At 39.4% G+C, this 22,744-nt stretch overlaps 1 protein-coding gene across 1 annotated transcript; it reads left to right on the forward strand.

The window, feature by feature from the left end:
• The first annotated feature begins 20,351 nt into the window (after positions 1 to 20,351).
• On the forward strand, positions 20,352 to 22,210 carry LOC107061813 (uncharacterized). The gene is made up of 5 exons (XM_015311693.1): positions 20,352 to 20,675; positions 20,757 to 20,997; positions 21,198 to 21,754; positions 21,830 to 22,015; positions 22,118 to 22,210. The coding sequence occupies exons 1-5, from the start codon at positions 20,352 to 20,354 to the stop codon at positions 22,208 to 22,210; spliced, it is 1,401 nt and encodes a 466-aa protein (XP_015167179.1).
• The last annotated feature ends 534 nt before the right edge of the window (positions 22,211 to 22,744 follow it).

Genomic DNA, 22,744 nt, shown 5'->3' on the forward strand with positions numbered 1-22,744 from the left:
CTCTATGTGAAGCTATTTGACATAAAACAAGGATATCTAAGCACGAAGTAAGAATAAAACTATTATGCCTTAAGCAATACGACTGTTAGCTTTCAGTTCTAGCAACACCTCTAAACCATGTCTTCATTTTGAATACCACACCTCCTTAGGTGCAACTCATAGCTCCTACAAGGGTATATGACTAATTTTACAAGCTCTAAGCCAAACTATCTGTTCTTAGAGTATTCAAGCCTAACTCTAAGTCACAAGGTGATAAACATAAGGTAAATATACTAATCAAAATCACAAGATTCAGGTTCTATACCTCTATAGAGAATTTCATCCCAAGAATACTACTTCATACCACCACATTCAACCAGCCTCCAGTCCTAATCAAGAACCACCTAATGTATCATGCATTCATCCACATGTTATCAACACCACATTCAAGCCTAGTACTATATCCACTCCATGGACTCCTACTAACCAATCCTTCTAAGAATATCTCATTCTCTCGTCATCTTTATCAATTGAAATTTCATGCATTACTACCAGGAAACCTACTAACTATTCTCATCTAACTAATACTTATAGTAAAACTCCATCTCATTCTTCCTCCACATTTATAACCTTAGATGGAATAAGCACACCACCACTATCATAATAAGAAAAATCAACCCTCTCCTATATATCACTACTTAACTATTATCATCAATATCACAACTAAAACTGAAAAAGTATCACTGAAAGAACTTAGTGCGAAAGATCATAAGTACGCTTCATTCAAGAAATCTAATATAGGAATATGCTTGACATAACATTATTTTTTTTTAGCTATTGAAGGTAAATCATGAATTCGTGAGACTGAGCATATTATGAGACATGAGTGCTTATCTTAATAGCTTCATACCATGAGGCTGATATCTATAACTTTATGGAGTAAGATCGAGATGATTGGGTTAAGGTTTTTTCCCCTTATTCTGGGAATTGTGTATCAATGTGTGTCTATCATATATTTTAGTTTATGGACATATTGTTGATATGCGAGACATTAACAAGGTGTTGTAACGATTAAATTTTAAGGAATACGCTAGAGTATGAATGGATTGATATATCAGTATAACTCCTTCTGAACACATCACTATCTAATTCTTAACACTTGACTTGGTTCATCACCTTATCATCTCCTCCTTAGTCATGAAGTTGACACTTTAAAGCTATGGATCTATTTCATCATCTCTAAACTAGTCTATATTTGCTTTAATCTAATACTCGAAAAATGCTAATCTCATGGTTGTTGAAATCTCTATGTGTAGGTACTAAGATTCCTTCTAGGCACTACTAGAATTTTGGTCTATAGCAACAGTTTCATATGTGTTGCAATAGGACCTAAAACTGTTGCCATAGCGCTACAGCAACGGTTTGTCAACCGTCTCATCTGCTCGCGTTACTATAGCTCTATTGTAACAGTTAATGTAACAGTTCCTGAAAGTGTTGCTATAGGTACCTCAATTGCAATAGTTTTCCTTCCATCTATAGGCACTATAATATTACGGCAGTTGTAACGGTTAACAACTGTTGCATTAGGGGTTGTGGTAATGATTAGAAACCGTTGCAATAGAGTCTATTGCAATTGGTTGTTCTTATTGCAACACCTTTTGAAATATTATGGCAATGGTTTTTATTGATATAGCAACCGTTTTATTTTCTATGGCAATCAATCTATATGAATCTACAGTTTTTCCCAACCTGTTGCAATAGTTTATGTTTCTTGAGCATTATATATATTTAAAAATCAACAATAATTTATAAAAAAATTTATCTAAATCAAATCACGAAAGAAAACGACTAATTATATAGTAGAATCATATATATAATTCGAAATATCCTAGTCACAATATCCATAAAGGTAAAATATATATACCAAAACACAAGTTTTCAATAGTTTGCACAGGTTCCATACTAACAGAAATTAAAACAAAAGATTGTAGCTTAACAAAAGTTTCAAAATGTCAAGAAGCAAAAGAGTCGAGCTAAAGCAATAGGTTTCTACAACTTTCAATCAATTATATCAAGTAAGGTCTTCATCGTTGCTTTCATCATCCCCTTGGTTATCTTCTCCACCTACAAAAGACCATAAATAAAAGTTTATTGAGAGCAAATGTGGAATAAAGATAGTTCAGATTTAAGTAATTAAATTATTTGTCTCGATCTACTCCACATCAGTGTAAGTGAAATACGCAAACATTTCATTTGCTCAATCAACTGCCCATAAAGAAAAAAGGCAAAACCAAAGGAATGGAAGGTAAATTTAGCTAGATAAACTTCCTACTACACTTTTCGAGCATATGTAATGTGCCAAAAGTGCATTTCTTGCAATGTGCACTTTTTCCTTATGTCACCACATACTTTAATTTCAGTATGTTAGTAGAGGTTGGTGCATTATAGTACCAGAAAATAATAAAAATAACCTACAGTTAGGCCGATTACTTAAAGTAAACTTTAGTTAGTCAAACTATTTAACCATCATCTTCCATTATGACATTTTTAAATTACACAAATATGGATGAGGTCCTTGTGCTGCCTTATTTTACTGTTTCACATACAATAAACAAGAATCCATGTAGTGCATCCAGAGCATAGGACTTGGTCACTTTGTTGTTACACATAATAACCGCAACCTGCCTATTAGTCTTTAACACAGACTTTTTAGTATTTTTTTGTCTACTGTAAATTGCAAGTTGTATCCAGTAACTTGAAAAGGCTCTCAATTGAATTTTGAAGATGATCATTCCCACAGATTAAACAGGAAACACAGGAATTATTGCAAAACATACCTAGAAGAAAAAGAGACAACAATGCAGAATATCAATGGGCACAAATTAGACAAGTTTATTTACTGTCCTTTACAACCAATCAAACATTCGCAAGTGAAGATATCACTTGTTATATAAGTAGGAGTTTTTATCCTCTTTCACCTAGTGCATTCAGCGTAATAGTATTCACTAGATAAGTTCTATATTAAGCAAAAAGGCAAGGAAGTATACTTAGTTTTGTACACAATAAGGTTAGATTAGAACTGTTTTTCTTTTAGTGGGTGCAGGGCTGGTTGGGCGATACAAATGGCTCAAAAATTGGTAATCTAGCTTTGTATTGAAAGAGAGGCACATTAACAAAACACATGCAAAGGGAATATGTAATAAAATAAACATGACACTCAAATATAGCTTTAAAATTGGGAACCTACGGGTTTTTAAGATTTTCAATACCCATGTTTCCCGAAGCGACACTTTGTTCCACTCCTTTCATTTATACTTTAAGCGCGATTGCTATAATATATACTTCCTCGACCACTTTAAGGCAGATCGATCTTAAGAAGATCATTGCTTACTCCTCAGTAGCTCATATGAATCTGGTGACTATTGGTATGTTTAGTCGGGCGGCGGCCGTTAGGTCACCTATTTTGAGTTATGGACACACAAGGCCAAATCATGTGTGCCGGGCACGCGACCCATCAACCTACTAGCAATGGGGGAGAAAGCATAGCATGTCGCAATAAAAGCTTGATTCGAGGCGTCAGCAAAACACTGCCGTCTGTTCCAAAAACAAAAGCCCCTTAGCGCCCCGGGACGGGAGTGGGGGACGGCCCTACGCGCAGGCAACAGCAGCACCGGCTCTACGAAGTCAGAATCGAATCTTTCTGTTGGCTTTCCCAATTCATTCGTGAATAATAATTCAAGGGCGTGAAGCGAGTACTTCTAGCTGCTTCGCCTGCTTCTTATTATGGCGGCTATGTTTTCGTGGCGAAAATGAACGAAAAGCGAGATGAGCGTGCTATTTTCAAATCGATTGATAGATAGCCTGATCTGTTCTGATAGATCGAAAGAGATAGAGAGGGAATCTCTCAAGAATAGGGGGAAATCTCCTATTTCTATCTATTGATGAGACAACTATCTATTCTTGATCCATCAGAAAGAAATCGATATGTATCTGATGGAGTCTACATCGTACGTAGAGCGCCCAAGCGCTTTTTAGGCCAGCTCAGTTCTCTTATCCATCGGTCCAATGCACTGGGCTCATCTCATGGAGGGAAAAGCCAAAATGTAGTTGTCTTGCTCGCCGCCTCGACGCATTCCCCTCTCTCCCCGGTATCGTCCCACACAGAAAGAAAGAGCGCAGAGCCCCGGCCCGACCTGTAGGTCCGCTAACGTAAAGCGAGGAGTTGAGCCTGAACTGGCGAACCGAAGTCACTTTCGGAACCATACTTCCTACAGCTAACATGTGTCCAGTCCAGCGGGAACGCGCAGCGCAAACGAACCTGAGCTGCTATACCGAATCCCCGCTGGCCATCGGGGACCGAGTGGTAAGGCCATGATCCGCAGGGGAACAGATCACTCATTCTTCCATTGGGGACAGGTGCACGAACGACAACTCCAAACGTCACACATCCGCCGCCTACCTACCGTTTAGGTGGCCACCAGCGAGATCCAGTAAGGAAGTGTCGCGGCTGCTCCACTCCGCTGCGCTGCGGTCTCATGAACTGAACTTCGTTGCCTTCCCGCGCGCGAAGCGAATGGGCGCTGTGCCGTGGGTCAGTTTCGGGGTGGGGAGCGAAGAGAGACCGGAAGAATGATTCATTTGGATCGACGAGCTTTTTCAGCCCAAAAACTAAGAATCCATGGAATGTCTGTCTATCCATGAACATCTATTCTATCTGTATATCTAGGGGATCTCTCTATACATATAGATTTTTTTTATGGAATGATATGATCGGCTAGCCGTAGCCGCATATCAGCTACGCTCAATGCGGGATTTCTGTTGGATCAGATCTTTTGGGAAGCTTTTGGACCTAGCGAAAAGGGCTCTAAGCCTTCACGCAAGCAAGCGCGAGAGAAGCGGAGCACGAAGCTACCGCTTCCCCCGACCGACTAAAATACAACAGTCGCGACCTACTTTGATTCAAAAGAAAGGCGAAGGGTTTGGCAACAAGCAAACGGCTTTCTATCATAGTTGCAAGGGTTCCAAACCTTAACTACTTAAGTACCAAAGGCTGCTTTCGGTTGGTTTCATAATGGGGCTGTTCACTACAAGCTATCAGCGCTCAGCGCTGTCTTAGATTGAACGTTGACTTATCTTATTGCCGTTCAATCTCTAAGGCGGGTTTCCGCTGAGAACGGAATAGTGTTCGTGTCCAAAGGTGAACAAAGCCCTAGCTTCTAGAGTTCGCTGCTTTTCCCAGGCCGGCCGGAGAAGGGCTTATACTGCTCGCCTTTGTTTGATATGTTCATTCAGTACCAATACAAACGAAAACTACACCAAAGTGGAAGGGCCAGTATAGAAGCTAGAAGTAGCTAGCCTATAGTAGTCGGCCTAACCAAAGCCTCACGACAACATAAAATTAGCCTTATGAATTGAATCTTAAGTAGGGGGCTTAGCCCGCCCGCCTATCAATCAAAGAGGCTGAGAGTAAGCGTAAGCTCACCCGGAAGCTCGAAGAGCTTCCCTTCATTCGCTTCGCGGGAGCCGCACAGCACATAGCTGGAAGTCAGAGGGCCCATACTACCTGCCTAACCCTTCGCTCCGAGGGACCGTAGATCGGAAAGCGCCTTCTAAACCACCCCATTCATCCAAAAGAGAAGGGAAGGGGCCTATGTATTTGCATGACCCCTGCAGATTTCACCCTATCTATACCCGGAGCCACTCCCCTAGCGGTCCTGCCACCACGCCGCAGAACGGGAGCTCGTGTGGAACCTTTTATTCTGGCGTAACAGCGGTAGAACGTAACAAAATATTACGGCCGCCTAACATAGGGGACGGAGGTACGGTAAACTCGGCCAAAATATGAGAGCCGAAGGGCCCGGCGCGCACAATCCTTTCCTATCCGAGTCCGAGTTTACCCCTTGCACTTCGGACAGCCGTCCGTAGCATCATAAGGAGGACCCCTCTTTCGAGGTACAAAAAGAGTACGGTACATAGGAGGTTGGTCTTTCTCAACGTGGTGTATAGCACGAAAAACCTTTCGATACAAGATAGGGCCGTTCACATGAAAGAAAAAATGAATCCTTTCTTATCTTCTTTCCCGAGAGGGAAAGAGAAAGAGGGTCTTATGGAGAGAGGGGGGAGGGAAAAGGCTTGGGCCTACCTATCCCCAAAGTGTACCACAATAACTAGAAAAAACATTTTTCAAGGGAAGGAATTTTAACAACCAAACAAGAAGGGATAGAACCTTCAGACTTTATTAAAACCCTTCCAATTCACCATGACTAGCCAAATTCAATCCATGGAAGTTATCAAGGTCGACCAAAACAAAAAAATGACTAGTCCAAAATAGGCCTTCACTGACGTAAAGAACCCATATTCCTCCTTAGAAAAAATCCAAGATAACATTGTGTGATGATGCTCATCCAATATTTCGTAAGCAAAGAGACAGAACATTACTCCCTATGCCAATTCTAATAGCCGAGCCTGACAAATTATTCAAAGGCATCATAAATCATACGCACACACCAAGCACACAAGTTATAAGTATCCAAAACGTCATCTAGACTCCACTACATATAGGAAAAGATTGGACACATGATGCTTAAGTAGTAGCTGCAACCTGCGGGTAATGATCTACCATACTTAGAGAGCCTAGAACTGATTTGTTTTCTCAAAAGAGTACATGTACAAGAAACTTAGATACACACACAAATGGTCTACAAACTAGAACTTCCGACAACGGTTCATCTGTGTCACCAATAGGCCAACCCTTTAGTGCTAAAGATTTATCGTTTCCAACCGTCCAACAATTTCACTAACAAATAAGAGCTATAATAATTTCACAATTTAAGATGGCACACTAATGAGAGAGCAATGATTCAAAGACTAACGTTTTAACAACCAAAACATTTGGAAAAGGAAAAGAAGAGTCCAAGGTTCTCTTCCTACTTTACCCTAAATACTCAAAACAAGGGCATGATAGAGATAAATATTTACACAAAAAGTGAGTAGAAAACTCAACATTCAACTGGAAAAGCTATAATTAAAGTGGGATGAAAGAATTAAGTGAAGAAGAAGAAAAAAAATAAACGCCATACCTTGATTGTTTTTTTCTAGAAGATGGACGATTCAAAGGTTGCATAGCTTGTTGTGGTGACTGAGCACCCACCGATGCCAACATGGCATAATTTAATTGAAGTCTAGGGTACATACGATTAAGTCGTCCAAGAATATCATCTGTAACTTCTTGGTGTATGGTTACTTTTTGTTGTTCTAATATTTCCGCCATCCTTTGATGTATATCCTCTCTTCCAATTCCTCTATTTTTTTTCCCATCCTCTCATAATTAGCACTTAAATAAGGTTCAGAAAGCGCTTTTCTTTTCAAAGTACTTTTGGTAACTCCTCGTCCATACAATCTCAGGCACCTTGGGTGTTCATGTCCCATGACTGCTGTAAACGCATCAAATGATTGATTGTCATCTTCACTCTGTCAACTTTGCATTTTCTCCATTTCAGCCTACAAATCAAATTCAAATAAATAAAATCAAGTATTTAATAAAATATAAAGGATCTTAACAACCTTATAACCAAATAAAAGTCATACAATTTTACTAATTGTATCTTTGTTGGTGTCCTTGTATACTCGACTTTTCTTGATCTTGTAGCCACAAAGAGTTTTTTAGCTGACAGCTCATCGGGGCTTTCCTTCTCTTTTTCCTAATTACATAAAGTTGGTATTAAAGTTCTTTTATGGCAACAATTTTATATTTAATGATTAATAGGAGAACATACCAAATTATTGCGTATCACAACAAAACTTGTTTTACCAGCAGTATGTGGATTCATCCATTTTTTTCTATTTTTGGTATTTGTTTCACTCATTTTCTGCAAATAAACGAGTCAATAAATTCTACGTAAATTAAACAATTAATCAAAAATAGAAAAATGAATCAATGAGAACATAAATGAACTTGAGTCACTTTAGTTTTCATTAAAAAAATGAATCAATCAGAACATAAATCTAACCTTGAATTTTTCAGAGCTCCAATATTTGAGAAGATCCTTAAAATCAGATTCTGAAATATCATTGGGCTTTTTTTCCATTCGAAGATCATCATTATCATATGCTTTATAGTGTTTCTGATACAAGACATTCTTATACTTTCTCCAAGGAGTTTTAATTCATTCCAAAGCCAATTCTTTTGCACTATTAGGAATATCATATTTCTCCAACAATTTGTTCTTTATTTTAGTATAATCCCACAAATCGTTTTTTGTGTCCATATTCTTCCAATTATGAATATTAAGTGGACAAAGTATGGCATTCCTATTGACACCCAATTTTGGCCCTCCACAATATAAATTAATCATTTCGAGCTTCTCCAATTTCAAACGATTTAAAATAATTAGTTTATAAAATTTCCAAAAAATATAAAAATAATAATATTAATAAATAAAAATAATAGAGTTTGCAAGTTAGCTTAAATAGTTGTGTCATTTTTACAATTTTAAAATAATATATGTGTTTTATATAATTATGTATATAATTAGCATATTTTAAGAATATTTGAAAATCATCACAAAAGATTTTACATTTAGTTAAATATTTTATTAATTTAATTTAGTTTAAATTATAGTTATAATTTTGTAGTTAATTAGGTTGTAATTAAATTAATTATTTTATTTCGTTAAGATTAAGAAGCTCTTTGATTAATTAATATTAACTCATCTTGTTTAAATTTTAGCCGCATTCGCCAATTAAATTCAATTTGGCTACAATTTAAATTCATTTGGCTATTGTGTAATTGCAATGCTAGCCACTTTCTCACCTTATCCTTAATTCATTGTTGAGATCAGAAATTGGGCCATTTACTTGCCATATTTCAGCAGCCCACTTCAATGTTCCCAACCCATTCTTTCAACTCCCAATTCCCAACCCACTTTCAATTCAATACCAAAGAAACCATTAGCAAACCCATTACCCAACAACAATAACATACCAAAACAAGACCCGACCCACCCCTGCATCTTCCTCGTGAGAACAACGAGCAAATCGCGCTTCAAACCCAGAAAACGCGACCAGCAACAGTGAAACGAGCAGCGAATCCAAGAAACCCGGAAATCACGTCTCCTACCCTGCAGAACCCATAACCCTGTGGTGTAGACGATCACTTCATCATCCCATTTTCCCCCTCTTGTAAGAAATTCCCATCTTCTTTCACTGTTGCTTTGAAAGGAGCAAAAGAATTCAAAATTTGAACACGGATTCCCCTCTAAATCACCCCAACTTCCCCTATAAATAACCATCTACCCTCAATGATTAGGGAGAGATTGATAGAGGAAGAAAAAATTGGATTTTGAGGTCATATACGAAAATAGCTTACAAAAGGTCACTTGGCTTCGGTTTTATTTGTTTTTTTTGTTTACTCGGGCGGAACTAGTGTGGTGAAAGAATCGTTGTCTCATCGTCCCAGCTCGCTGCTCCAAGAAAGGTAATCTCGCCCCCCTCTTATTTCCGCTTCAATATGGTGTGTTATGTATTCGATATTCGATAAAGGCTCTGCTATGAATAACAAGTAGTTTCTTCTTTTTAGTCCTCTGTATCGACATCATTTTTCCTGTGAATTTTGAATCATAAGCATGAGTTAACATTCTGATAAGGTTTCTTTGGGATTATGTGTTGGTAGTTGGCTGGATTATATGTCGAAAGCTAGCCGAATCTTCTTTTAATTTTCGCTCGAAATAATATGCTATACATTTGGTTTCGACTTCGAGCATGCTGGATATCATTCCAATTCTTCATCATTTGTTGAATATTTTGGTTGTCTTCTTGGCCGTTTTGATGTTGCAGTAGTTTCTCGCCATGGCTAGCTTAATCTTGTAAGAGTTATTTATGTTCTTAGATGATTTGAAGGTTGGTTGTGCTTCCCTTGTATCCCAGCTACCGATGTTATGCTTGTAGCCAGCTATAATCTTGCTTTAACTTAGCTCATATTCCTATCATTTGTATACTTCCGAATATGCATAGAGTCCTATGTGTTAAGACTGTTTGGTTTGATAATGTGGTTGTTTCTGAATGCTACATTCATGAACATATTGTAGATTTTGATAAGTTGTTTGCTACAACTAATTTGCATTGGAAGTTACTGAAATAGAAAAGATTAAATCTTGTTTCATTCCTCGTCTTATAAATTGACCTCTCCTGCTAAAGTAATCAGCTTGGATGCCTTATCACAATAATATTTATTTAAGGTTAGCTGTGATATTAACTTTAATATGTTTATTTCGAGTAAAAGGAGGCTATTTAAGTTCAAATTTGTGGGTTGTGTGAAGATGTTCTGATTTGGGTCTTAAATTCCATAAGTTGTTGTTTGTTATTTTCCTTGTTACATCCCATCTTCTTCCTTAGTAGAACCCATATTTTCCCTTAGTATTTATTTTTCAGCCAAATCACTTGTATGACTTATTAATTAGCTAAAAAATCTAGTTTGTCATTTTTTAGAAATTGTTAAGAATATAGTAGTTGAGTTTCATCGTCTCAAGACACTTCTTTTCCCTTTGAGGAAATTGAATGCATCTTTTGTGTCTAATTAATGTAGGCAAGTGATCCATCAGTGTTGTTTGCCATATTGTTTTTAATTGTCCGATCTTTGCTCATGTTAAAAGGAAGGGGTTTAGTTTTATTCCATTAATCCACAGGTTTGCTACTGACTTTTCTTAGTTGATGTGGATTTTTTATGTTAAAACAATAGCTTAAGTGGACATTATTTTACGATTAGCATGACTTGGATTTTTGTATCCGTAGAATTTGTACTCCTTTACCTAAATCTATGTTGTTAGTTCAATCAAGTTAGTTCATGCGTATTAGTTTAGACACTGCCATGATAATTTGTCTTAGGCACACTATCACTCTTGTTGTTTTGAGTGCTAACTCTTATCACCCTTTCTTTGCATGTGAAATGTGCCTCGAGTTTTTTTTGGACACTCATCTCCTATCCTTGCATCTCCTCGTTGGGCTAAAGGCCCAACTTTACCCCTTATCGAGTCAGCCCCCTTGTATATTCGGAAGCTATTATAGGTCCCGGAGACCCAACACTGCTAGAAATTAGTTCATAAATGGTCAAAAGCCCAAGAAATGGGTTGTATACATATTGTATATAGCAGTATACACTCATTATACATTGAATTATAGGTCAAGAACGTGAAAATACAGAGATGAGGTAAATACAGGGGTTTGGAGGCAGGAGATACACGGAAAGAGCTGATATACATGCCGATATACACTGATATACATTAGCTGTATACCAAAAACGGATTTTGGTTAAACCCCAAAAAAGTAGCAACGAATTTGTCCCAAGAAAGGCCCAAATTCAACTTCTCTCCGTTACTCTTAAATTATTTAATTGTGATTACTTATTATTTGTTGTTTAACTCTAACTTTAGAATTTTTAATTAACTTAATTAGATTCCCCAAAAGATGAGTTATTTTATTTGTGTTGGTTTAATTTTAATATATTTCATGTTGTTGTGTTCACTTATTTTATTAATCAAGCATTGGTCGAATTTTATATTTTAATTAAGTTAAATCTCTATTCTTAAAAAGATATGTTTTAAGGCCGCTTCACTTGATCACATATTATTTTTAAAATTGTTTTAAGTTAAAGAATTTTTCTCAAATAAATTTAAAAAAAATGTTAGTCAAAACTTTTTTTTTAAAAAAAAATTAATTAATAAATAAATATATACTTACTTAGTCGTTTGCTCAAAAGTTATTCAAAAATTTTATTCTTCAATTAATTTAAAATGATTTTCATGCTTTAATGTGTTAAATTGGTTTAATTTATTTTAAAATGAACTAAATAAATTCTAATTAGTCTAGTTTTATTAATTTTCTAATCACTTGCACCTTTATTCAAATGTTTTCATTTTAGGTCTCTTCCTCTAAAAAGATAGAATAAAATGATTCATTTCTTAATTATGTTCTCAAACTTAATCGAATAGTGTAAATTATTATATATTTTTTTATGTTAAATTATTTTTCTAAAAATAGTCAAATACATTTTAGTCAAGTCGCAGGTCAATCGCATGTTAGCGGACATTTTGAATGCTTAAACCCTTCTCGAAGTGTAAATTGAACCCCGAACCCTCTTTGGTATTTCCAAATGATTTTTTTTGTTTAAATCTTTTGAAAATTATAAATTTTCTTAATTTCTTTAACAAAATTTAAGTGGCGACTCTTTTCTAAGTATTTTTCTTAAAAAGTTTTATACTTGGAACATTTCAAAAAGTGATTTTTCTGAATACAGTAAAATTATGACACAACAGATATGGCGACTCTGCTGGGGACTTAATTAGGTTCTAATCATATGATTTGACTAGTTGACTAATTGTTATTAATTGTTGAAATCGTTTATTTGTGCTTAAACGTGTTTAAACTGCTATAACTGTCATTGCATTTCATGGCATCTTCTCTTGTATGTATAATATATTAAAGGACGGTTTTGCGGAATCGCAACCGAACATTTTTATACTCAACCCTTTTTCGGAATGATCGGCAATTTATTGGTTCGTCATGCGTCCAATGATTGTCGTGAATTCCAGCCTAAGTTGTCCACTTGGGTTCCCGGTCATTCAAAAGCCACTCTTAGTCAACTAGCGTAGAGCGAAACCAAATCCTGATTTTTTAGCGCATTTTGAACTAAGTCGACCCAACACCCAAGGCGTGTTGGGCCCATTAGAAGCCCACCTTGTGTCTATTTGTCCCATTTGCCAATAAAAGACAATCATGCTTATGTGTTTAATTGAAGGATGTATATGCCATTTTTAAACAAATCAATTATCAAATGGGGGTGGGGGTTAACTTACCTTTTTCTATTTTTCTTGTAGGATGAATCCAGTACATGAGCCTCTGAGAACCCGAATGGTGACCATTCCACATTCATACCTACAAGTTTGGTGGAAATTTATGAACACAGAAGACAAAAAGATAGTCCAAAGACACATAGGTCATCTCCTGTCATTAATGGAAATGGTGGCTTATCCCGACTTTATTGGGACAATGGTTAAATTTTGGGACAGCGACAATATGGTATTTCGGTTCAGGGAAGTGGAAATGACGCCGACTATTGAAGAAATCCTTGCAAGTTAAGAAAGTGTCAGTATGTGCAACAAAAAGGAGGTTCAAACCCGATACTGATCTCCTTTTCCCCAAAACATGGGATTTTGCCGAAATTAGAGAAAAACTGTCACTCGTTAAAGCAGATTGGATAGACAGAATGCCCGGGCCAAACATTCCACTTCGAAAGCTTTATTACCGATTCGGACGTGCAAGAGCCTATGAAAAGTTCAAAGAATAGTTTGTCTCAGAAGAAAAATGGGAAGAGACACGTCCTCTTGCCTTTGCAATATGCCTACTTGGGACGATGGTATTTCCCCAATGACCAAACTACACTATTCATCCAAGTGTAGTAATGGTCACTCATGCTATATTTTATGGAGTGGGTTACGGGTCGGCAACCAAGTACTACACTTTGGCACCCATGATTTTGGCCAACATTTATAGGGCTTTGGACAAGTGTCAAAGCGGAGAACGTTTCTTTCAAGGTTGCAACCTGATACTTCAATGGTGGATGATGAGACACTTGATTAAAGTTTATAATCCAATAGAAACAGACCCCTTGGAAAGACCAAACAGACTCGAAAGTCACGATTTGTGGGTGCAACGTAATCATTTCAACAGGACTGGAGGCCAAGAATTTTGGTTTCCGAGACTTCAGGGTTTGAGAGAGGAGAATGTGCAGTGGTCGATCCAATGCTTGGTAGTAACAAAACAAATGGTGAACCGAAGTGGAAAGGCCCCCTACTTGATATTTGCTGGGTTGAGAGGAACTCGGCCATATGCTCCTTCTCGAGTACTTAGACAACTGGGAGGGAGGTAAGAGATTCCCCAAATTGCGGACATAAGGAAATTTGCAACCGATCATGAAAATAGACGGATCACTGAAGACATACGTAGAACATGGAAGACTCGAAAGGTATTAGGTGAACCAGTACCAAACATGTTCCTTCCCGAATGTTCTAAGGACTACAATGAATGGTTAAAAAAGAGCCTCGTCGGGACCATCGAACCCGGTCCAAACGTTCCTCATATGATTGCAGATGTTGGGGCAAAACATCAGATCCGACTTCATCGACTTCAACAGAGGTTTGATAAGAATGAGTTGTATCACCAGCGCCGACAATCAGAAGATGCCGAAATCATAGCTCAGTTGAAGAAAGAGCTACGAAGAGACAGACAATGCATGTCAGAATTGGATGATAACATGGAGCAGCAGATTCAGTCGGTTGAAAGGTTCAAATATCAAGAAGGGGCTCGGTTGGCAAAAGATCACCTATGGGCGAACAGATATGCTATGTGGGAAGAGGTCAACATCGCCAAGAGGACCAGACTTGGTGAAAGCTTAGGAGGAGCTTGAAGTCTATTGTCATCCCATGCGTGGGATTGCTTTCATTTGTACTTTGTTTTGTTATTATTTCCCTTTTAAACTTATGCCCCTATTTATACGTTATTAAACATTATTTTGAATGATCTTAATGAAATATTTTGGGGATAATGAATTGGCTTAAAAGGACATATACATCCTTCAATTCGCTAGGCCTACCCTTGGCACAAAAGGGTCACAAGTATGTTTAGGACGCGATATTTGTCTATTTACTTGTGTGTTTTAACTGTTTATGTGGTACGTTGCTTTGAATGAGGATATTTTTAGCCCACTCCTTGTCAAGAATTTTCTGGAAAAAAAAAACTCTATAATGCCAAATACAAGTCACTACCAAAATGGCCGACCAAAACTCCATGAGTCTTAAGTTTCTCAGGCAGAAATAAAATCCTACTACAAAATCCTAAGACACTACTCTATCATCTTATGAAATGGTAAAATTGCAGCTAAGATAGAAAAAGGTAAGAGTATCAACATAGAGCTGACCGAAGAGGATTTGAGGATGAAATTACAGCAGCTCAGATAGGAGATCCAAGAAACTAGAGAAAGGAGAATGGAAGTGGAGTTTGCCACCGCGGTCGCCGCACGAGCAGCAAATGCGGCACTGGACGCAGAGTTGGCAGCAAAGATGACGAAATATGATGTTATAAATGAAGAGACAGCTGCTGTGCGAAAGAAACGCGATGCCTTCAGAAGCCACGGGGAAAGTACTCTTTCTTCAGCCAAGAGGCCACAAACAGTGGTCCCGAAGGTGCCGGATCTAAAGTTGCTGAAGAAGATACAAGGGAGGAAATTGTCTATAGGCCTCCTCTTCAGGGACGGTGGAAAGAAGGGAATGAGAAAACCACCCTCGAATCATATGAGTTTACCCCCCGTGATTAATGCGACAATCAGAAGAAGAATGGCTTGGGTGGAGGCACATTTTATCTTTTCGAAGCTTTATTGTCTATTTTTCACTTTCCTTGTAATCTTCAAGAAATGAATGAATGAAAATGAAACTTCCTTTGTATCGAACTACGTAGGGCCTGAATTCTCCTTGGGAGATACGTAGGCAGCCTTTCAAGGCCCGGCCCCTAACTTTTGAAATTTTCTTTTCCCCTTCATTCTACAAGGAAACATTGAGTTTAGATCAACAAATGCCCAGAGATGCAACAAGAAGACCTTAGCTCAATGCAATTTAACCTTTCTGAGTCACTAACCTCAACATAAAAACGAGCAAATTCCTGCTTGTTCAAAAGTCAGTCCCCATTATTCGTGGGTTAGCATGTTATCAAACAAAGCAACTTTTCTGTGTTTATCTGCTTTCCATGTGATATTTTGCATTATTTGTGCTGAATCAAAACTAATAGATTTGCCTTTGAGTTGTTTTTCTCAACAGGTAGTTAGAACTGGTCTGTGTCGATAAGCTGGCTGATCATCCTTATTTCACTAGATCTAAAGGTCCACCAGATTCCTTCCCCAATCAAAGTTCACAAAAGGGAAAAGCAACAATGGGTGATAACAACGAAGAAACTAGCCTTACTGATGTCGTGGTGGCTCAGCCTGCCCTTGTTGATCAGAATGAACTAATCCTACAGTTGATACAACAAATTGCTGAGATGAGAGTAGAGATGCAGAGAAAACACGATTTGCCTCCTCCGATTTTTGCTGTCAACGCTCAATCAGACGAAAGACCTCCAACTCAAATTCCCATTCCTAACGTGGAACAAGCTCAGAACCCCCCTTTAAGCCCTGCTCGTAATCCCTTCATCATTGACCTTACCACCCAAAACCCCTATTACGCCTCAGCCTCTTATCAAACACCACCCCCTCCTTAAAATACCAACCTCCAAGCACCACTCCCTCCCCCCAATGCAAACCACCAAATTGGCCTACCCCCTCACAGCCAAAACGCTAATAACCCATGCACTTCCTCCTTCACCAAACCAATATACCAGCCCCCAGACTTTCCCCCAAAATTATCACGCCCCTTTAAATGGCCAAAATCCCTCTATTGCTCCACCACTACCACAAAAGGCCACTTTCCAAATACCGGTCCCCAATGAGCATGACGCCCATGGTTCGAAGCTCGACCACTATGAGGAGAGGGAGAAAGAGTGGAGGTCAAAGGAAGAGACCGCCAAGATAGATATGAAGGAGGAAATTAGAAAAGCCATGAATGAGTTGAACTGCATTCCTGAGGTCGCCGGATTGAGTTACGAAGACCTATGCATTCATCCGAATTTTGACCTCCCGAAAGGGTTCAAGGTGCCAAAATTCGACATTTTCGGAGGAACGGGGAACCCCTTAGCACACCTGAGGGCCTACTGTGACCAACTCGTGGGAGTGGGGAGAGACGAAGCTTTGTTAATGCGGCTTTTTAGTCGAAGTTTGAGCAAAGAGGCTCCAGAATGGTTTACGTCTCATGAAAGGAGACAGTGGTCTAGCTGGAACGCTCTGGCTAAGGACTTCATCGAACGATTCGCCTACAATGTGGAGATCGTTCCTGACCGTTACTCCTTGGAGAAGATGAAGCAGAAGTCGACCGAAAGTTACAAAGAATTCGCATATAGATGGCGAAAGGAGGCAGCTAGAGTTAGACCTCCCATGTCAGAAAAGGAAATTGTCGAAGTGTTTGTGCGGGTGCAAGAACCCGAGTAGGATTAAGAACCGGGAAGATTGCCCGTGTTGCTGCCTCGCCCGGATCTTCGGGCTTGTTGAAGAAGAAAAGAGAGGATGTGTCCTCTATCTCTTATGAGGGGAAGAAGACCCCAAGGAAATTCTCATCATACTAAGGTCATTCTCGACCTTCACAGAGTTCATACCCAGCTTGTTATGCACAGGCTGATTACCAGAATACCCCTCCATCCAGTTATCAAAATACTCCCCCTCCAATTTACCAAACCTCATCTCATCACTACCGAAATGTCGCCCCCAACTGTGTCAATATTCAGACAAATTACCAAACGCCTTCCCCAATGTACCAAACCCCAGCTCCACTTTACCAAAATACCCCCTCGAACTACCAAGCTCCACAACCAAATTATCAAACCAACTCATATCCCAGATATCAAGCCCCCCGTCCGAATGCTCCAAATTATCGCCAAATACCTTCCCCTCAACAAGGTAATTACGATCCCTCCCGTCCTAGATTTGAGAAGAAGCCTGCTAGAATTTTCACTCCGCTTATTGAAAGCCGAACAAAGCTGTTCGAGCGATTAACTGCAGCAGGATATATTCATCCAGTGGGGCCCAAGCCGGTTGACACTAGCTCAAAGTTTTACAGACTTGATCAGAGGTGCGTGTATCACTCCAACAGTGTTGGACATGATACCGAGGATTGTATCAACCTGAAACATAAGATCCAAGACCTGATTGACCAGAATGTGGTCTCTCTTCAGACAGTTGCGCCTAATGTCAATTGTAATCCTTTTCCAAATCATGGAGGCGTCACTATCAATATGATAGAGATAGATAATGATTGGTGCGTGACAAAGGCAATAGTTTCGATTGCTTCTGATGAGTTGGAAAGGGTTGTAACCTCATTGAGCAATAGAGAGAAGAAATAATTTATAATTCTAACACCCGAGAAGGCTGTTGCCTTGGTGCCAAGAGAAACTCTTACCCGACCAAAATTTGTGATTGAAACGATTGTTACTCAAGGTATGACCAGATCTAGCAGGTACTTCACATCGGAAGAATTGGCCCAAGGGGGGCAGAAAAAAGATCAGACTAAAAGGCCGATTAGTGAAGCTGAAGCCGAAAAGTTCTGGAGGAAATTACAGCCGAAAGATTATTCAATTGTGAAGCATTTGGAGAAAACACCAGCTCAGATTTATGTATAGGCTTTGTTGATGAGTTGACAACTGCATAGACAAGCGTTGATAAAGGCTCTGGATGATACTTATGTGCCCGTGGGTACCAATAGTGACAATCTAGCAGCCATGATAAACCAGGTCATCCGAGGATACCGAATTAGTTTTTGTGACGAAGTGCTGCCCTTTGAAGGCAAGATGCACAACAAAGCCCTGCACGTCACCACTATGTGTCGGGACAAGATAATAAATCGCGTCATGGTCGATGATGGATCCGGTCTTAATATTTTCCCCCTTTCGACTCTGAGGTAGCTAAAATTTGATTTGGGAAAGCTTTACCAGAACCAAGTTAATGTGAGGGCTTTTGATGGAGCGCAAAGAGACACATTGGGTGCGGTGAACTTGGATATTCAGGTGGGTCCTGCAGAATTCAACGTCGAGTTCCAGGTGTTAGATATCAACACTAGTTACAGCCTGCTTCTGGGAAGACCGTTCATTCATATGGCCTGGGGCTGTGCCGTTACCCTTCACCACTAATGAAGTTTGTTTGGAAGGACCAGGAATTGATCATTTATGGTGAAGGGAGTCATTCCAATGGGTATGCACCGATCGTTGATGATGTCTCTCGAGGTTGTGATTTCTGCATGGTGGAGCTGGTAAATGCCATCGATGATGACTTGGCTCCACAGCCTCCTATGCCTACCGTGTACAAAATGATTGCTACCGTCATGCTCCAGAATGGTTTTGAACCAGGTTTCGGATTGGGGAAGCACTTTCAAGGAATCATCGAGCCTATCCAAATTCCTATCAAAGGAGCAAAGTTTGGTTTGGGGTATGTCCCCACAGAGGCTGATGAAGCAGAGATGAAGAACAAGAGTGTCGATCAAGCATTGGCCAGGCCAATTCCTCAACTGTACCAGTCATTTACGGTACGAGAAAATGTCAACGATGGTGGTCTCGGGGAAGGAATCTGGGCCTTTTTAAGGGGATTAATGCGGTCATCGAGGAAGAGGCTGGGACATCGGCATCCGTGATGCAGAACCTGAGGAGCGATTGCAGAACTGGACCTCCACACCACTCTTGATTTCCCGCTCAACTGGGTAGAAAAGACATGTGTCTTTGTTTGTTTTAAAATTGGTGGTAGTCCGGAAGAGGCCCGAGACCCACCCTTTATGCAATTGTTATTTGTTTGAAGCTTTTAAATTTTCTTGTGATGTTTAAAAAGACAAAATGGCCCTCGGCCATGGCCAAAGTTTGTGCTTGTATTTCAATTCAAATGAAAAGCCTCTTTTATCGAAATTTGTTTGTTTACTTATGTGTTTATATTTTACTTTCCTAACTTTGTTTGTTTATGATTTCAATAATATTAATTTAAACCTGCCAATGTCATGTCATGTCATGAACCGAGTGAACAAAATGAGGCAGGCAATGATGAGTGCGAGGAATACGAAGAGGAAAATGAGGTACCTGAACATGTTGCTGAAGAGTTTCAACAATTCGAGAATCAACACAAGCCAAATCTTGAAGAAACTGAAACTAGTGAATCTCGAAGATGAGGAATGTGTCAAAGAAGTCAGAATCAGTGTCCATCTGACTAAAGCCCAAAGAAGAGACCTGGTTCGTTTGCTCAGGGAGTACATTGATGTATTTTCCTGGTCTTATAAAAACATGCCAGGGCTGAGCACGAATATGGTGTCCCACAAATTGCCGATCAATCCAGATTTCAGTCCAGTAAAACAAAAGACTCGAAAATTCAAGCCTGAGTTGAGTTTGAAGATCAAAGAGAAGATTACAAAGTAGATCAAGTCCCAAGTAGTGGAAGTGACGCAATATTCGACTTGGTTAGCTAATGTTGTTCCGGTTGCCAAGAAAAACGGAAAAATCAAAATATGTGTTGACTACAGAGATCTCAACAAAGCTTGCCCAAAAGATAGTTTTCCATTACCAAACATTCACATCCTCATTGATAACTGTGCTAAGCATGAGATGCAGTCGTTTGTGGATTGTTATGCGGGTTATCACCAGATCCTGATGGATGAAGAAGATGCAGAAAAACAACTTTTATCACGCCTTGGGGTGTATATCATTATCGGGTGATGCCTTTTGGTCTCAAGAATGCCGGCACTACTTACACGAGGGCCATGATGACTATCTTTCACGATATGATTCACAAGGAGATCAAGGTGTATGTAGATGATGTCATAATCAAGTCCCGCGAGAGTTCGGATCACTTGACTCACTTGAGGAAATTCTTTGATCGCTTGCGTATATACAATTTGAAGTTAAATCCCGCTAAATGTGCTTTTGGAGTGCTAGCCGGCAAGTTATTGGGATTTATAGTCAGCCGAAGGGGCATTGAGCTTGACCCTTCCAAGATCAAGGAGATCCAAGAATTACCTCCTCCAAAGACCAAGAAAGAGGTGATGAGTTTTTTGGGAAGGTTGAACTACATCAGCTGGTTCATAGCTTAATTCACCGTGGTGTGTGGGCCCATCTTTAAGTTATTGAAAAAAGATGTCTCGACCAAGTGGACCGGAGAATGTCAAACTGCTTTTGATGTCATCAAGAACTATTTGTCCAATCCACCGGTGTTGGTCCCTCCTCGAGAAGGGAGTCCATTATTGCTATATTTGTCGATCTCGAATAATGCGTTGGGATGCGTGCTTGGTCAACATGATGAGACTGGGAAGAAGGAGCGAGTCATTTATTACTTGAGTAAAAAGTTCACTCCATATGAGGCTCGTTACACTCTTTTGGAGAGAACATGTTGTGCTTTGACTTGGATCGCTCAAAATTGAGACATTATTGTCTCTTACACCACGTACCTTATCTCCAGGATGGATCCGTTGAAGTATATTTTCTAGAAAGCAATGCCGATCGGGAAGTTGGCTAAATGGCAAATGCTTTTGAGTGAGTTTGACATTGTGTATATGACACAAAAGGAGATAAAGCACAAGCCTTGGCTGATCATCTTGCGGAGAATCCAATTGATGAAGAGTATAAACCGCTCAAGACTTATTTTCCCGATGAGAAAGTAGCGTTTGTAGGTGAAGATATTTCTGAAGCATATCTTGGTTGCAGAGTATTCTTTGATAGAGCGGCAAATCATCAAGGGAAAGGTATCGGAGCAGTCTTAGTGTCGGAATCCGGTCAGCATTATCCTATGGCGGCTAAACTCCGATTTAATTGCACAAACAACATGGCTGAGTATGAAGCTTGCATCCTCGATTTAAAGATGGCAATCGACATGAACGTTTATGAGCTTCTAGTTATTGGAGACTCAGACTTACTGATTCATCAAGTTCAAGGAGAATGGGCCGTGAAGAATCTAAAAATCACACCGTACGTGCAGTATATACAAAATTTGTTCAAGATATTTCGCAAGATTGAGTTCAGTCATACTCCCAGAACACAGAATGAGTTGGATGATGCTCTTGCCACCATTGCCTCAATGATCAAACATCCAGATACAAGTTATATTGATCCAGTAGATATAGAGGTAAAAGAGTAGCATGTTCATTGTTCACATGTTGAAGCGGAACCAGATGGTTTGCCTTGGTATTTTGACATCAAGAAGTATTTAGAGGAGGGTACTTATCCTGAGAATGCAGCGTTCAAGCAAAAGAAATCTATACGCCGTATGGCCCTCCATTTCTTTGCAAGTGGGGAAATCCTTTACAGGAGGACTCCAGATTTAGGTCTTCTCAGATGTATTGATGCTAATGAAGCTGCAAAGCTTCTAGAACAGATACATGCCGGAGTTTGTGGTACTCACATGAATGGACTCACTTTGGCAAGAAAGATCCTCCGAGCCGGTTATTTTTGGATGACTATGGAACATGATTGTTGCAAGTTTGTGCAGAAGTGTCACAAGTGTCAAGTGGATGGCGATTTGATTCGAGTGCCGCCTCACGAACTCAATGCTATGAGTTCACCTTGGCCTTTTGTAGCTTAGGGCATGGATATCATCGGCCCAATAGAGCCAGCTGCCTCTAACGGACACAGATTTATTTTGGTTGCCATCGACTATTTCACCAAGTGGGTAGAAGCAACTTTGTATAAGTCGGTGACTAAGAAAGTTGTAGGTGATTTTGTTCGCAATAATTTGATATGTAGATTTGGAGTACCAGAATCTATCATTACTGATAATGGAGCAAATCTCAACAGTCACTTGATGAGAGAGATATGTGAACAATTCAAGATTACTCACCGAAACTCAACCACCTATCGTCCCCAAATGAACGGAGCTGTAGAAGCCGCCAACAAGAACATAAAGAAGATTTTGAGGAAAATGATTGATAATCGCAGAGGTTGGTATGAGATGGTGCCGTAAGCTTTGTTGGGTTACCGAACGACTATCAGAACATCAGTTGGAGCTACTCCATATTTGCTAGTATGTGGAACATAAGCAGTTATACCTGAAAAAGTTGAAATACCTTCATTGAGAATCATCCAAGAAGCCGAATTGACTGATGATGAATGCGTTCGT

Source organism: Solanum tuberosum, unplaced genomic scaffold, assembly GCF_000226075.1.
Source record: "Solanum tuberosum cultivar DM 1-3 516 R44 unplaced genomic scaffold, SolTub_3.0 scf00168, whole genome shotgun sequence".
NCBI classification, from domain to species: Eukaryota; Viridiplantae; Streptophyta; class Magnoliopsida; order Solanales; family Solanaceae; genus Solanum; species Solanum tuberosum.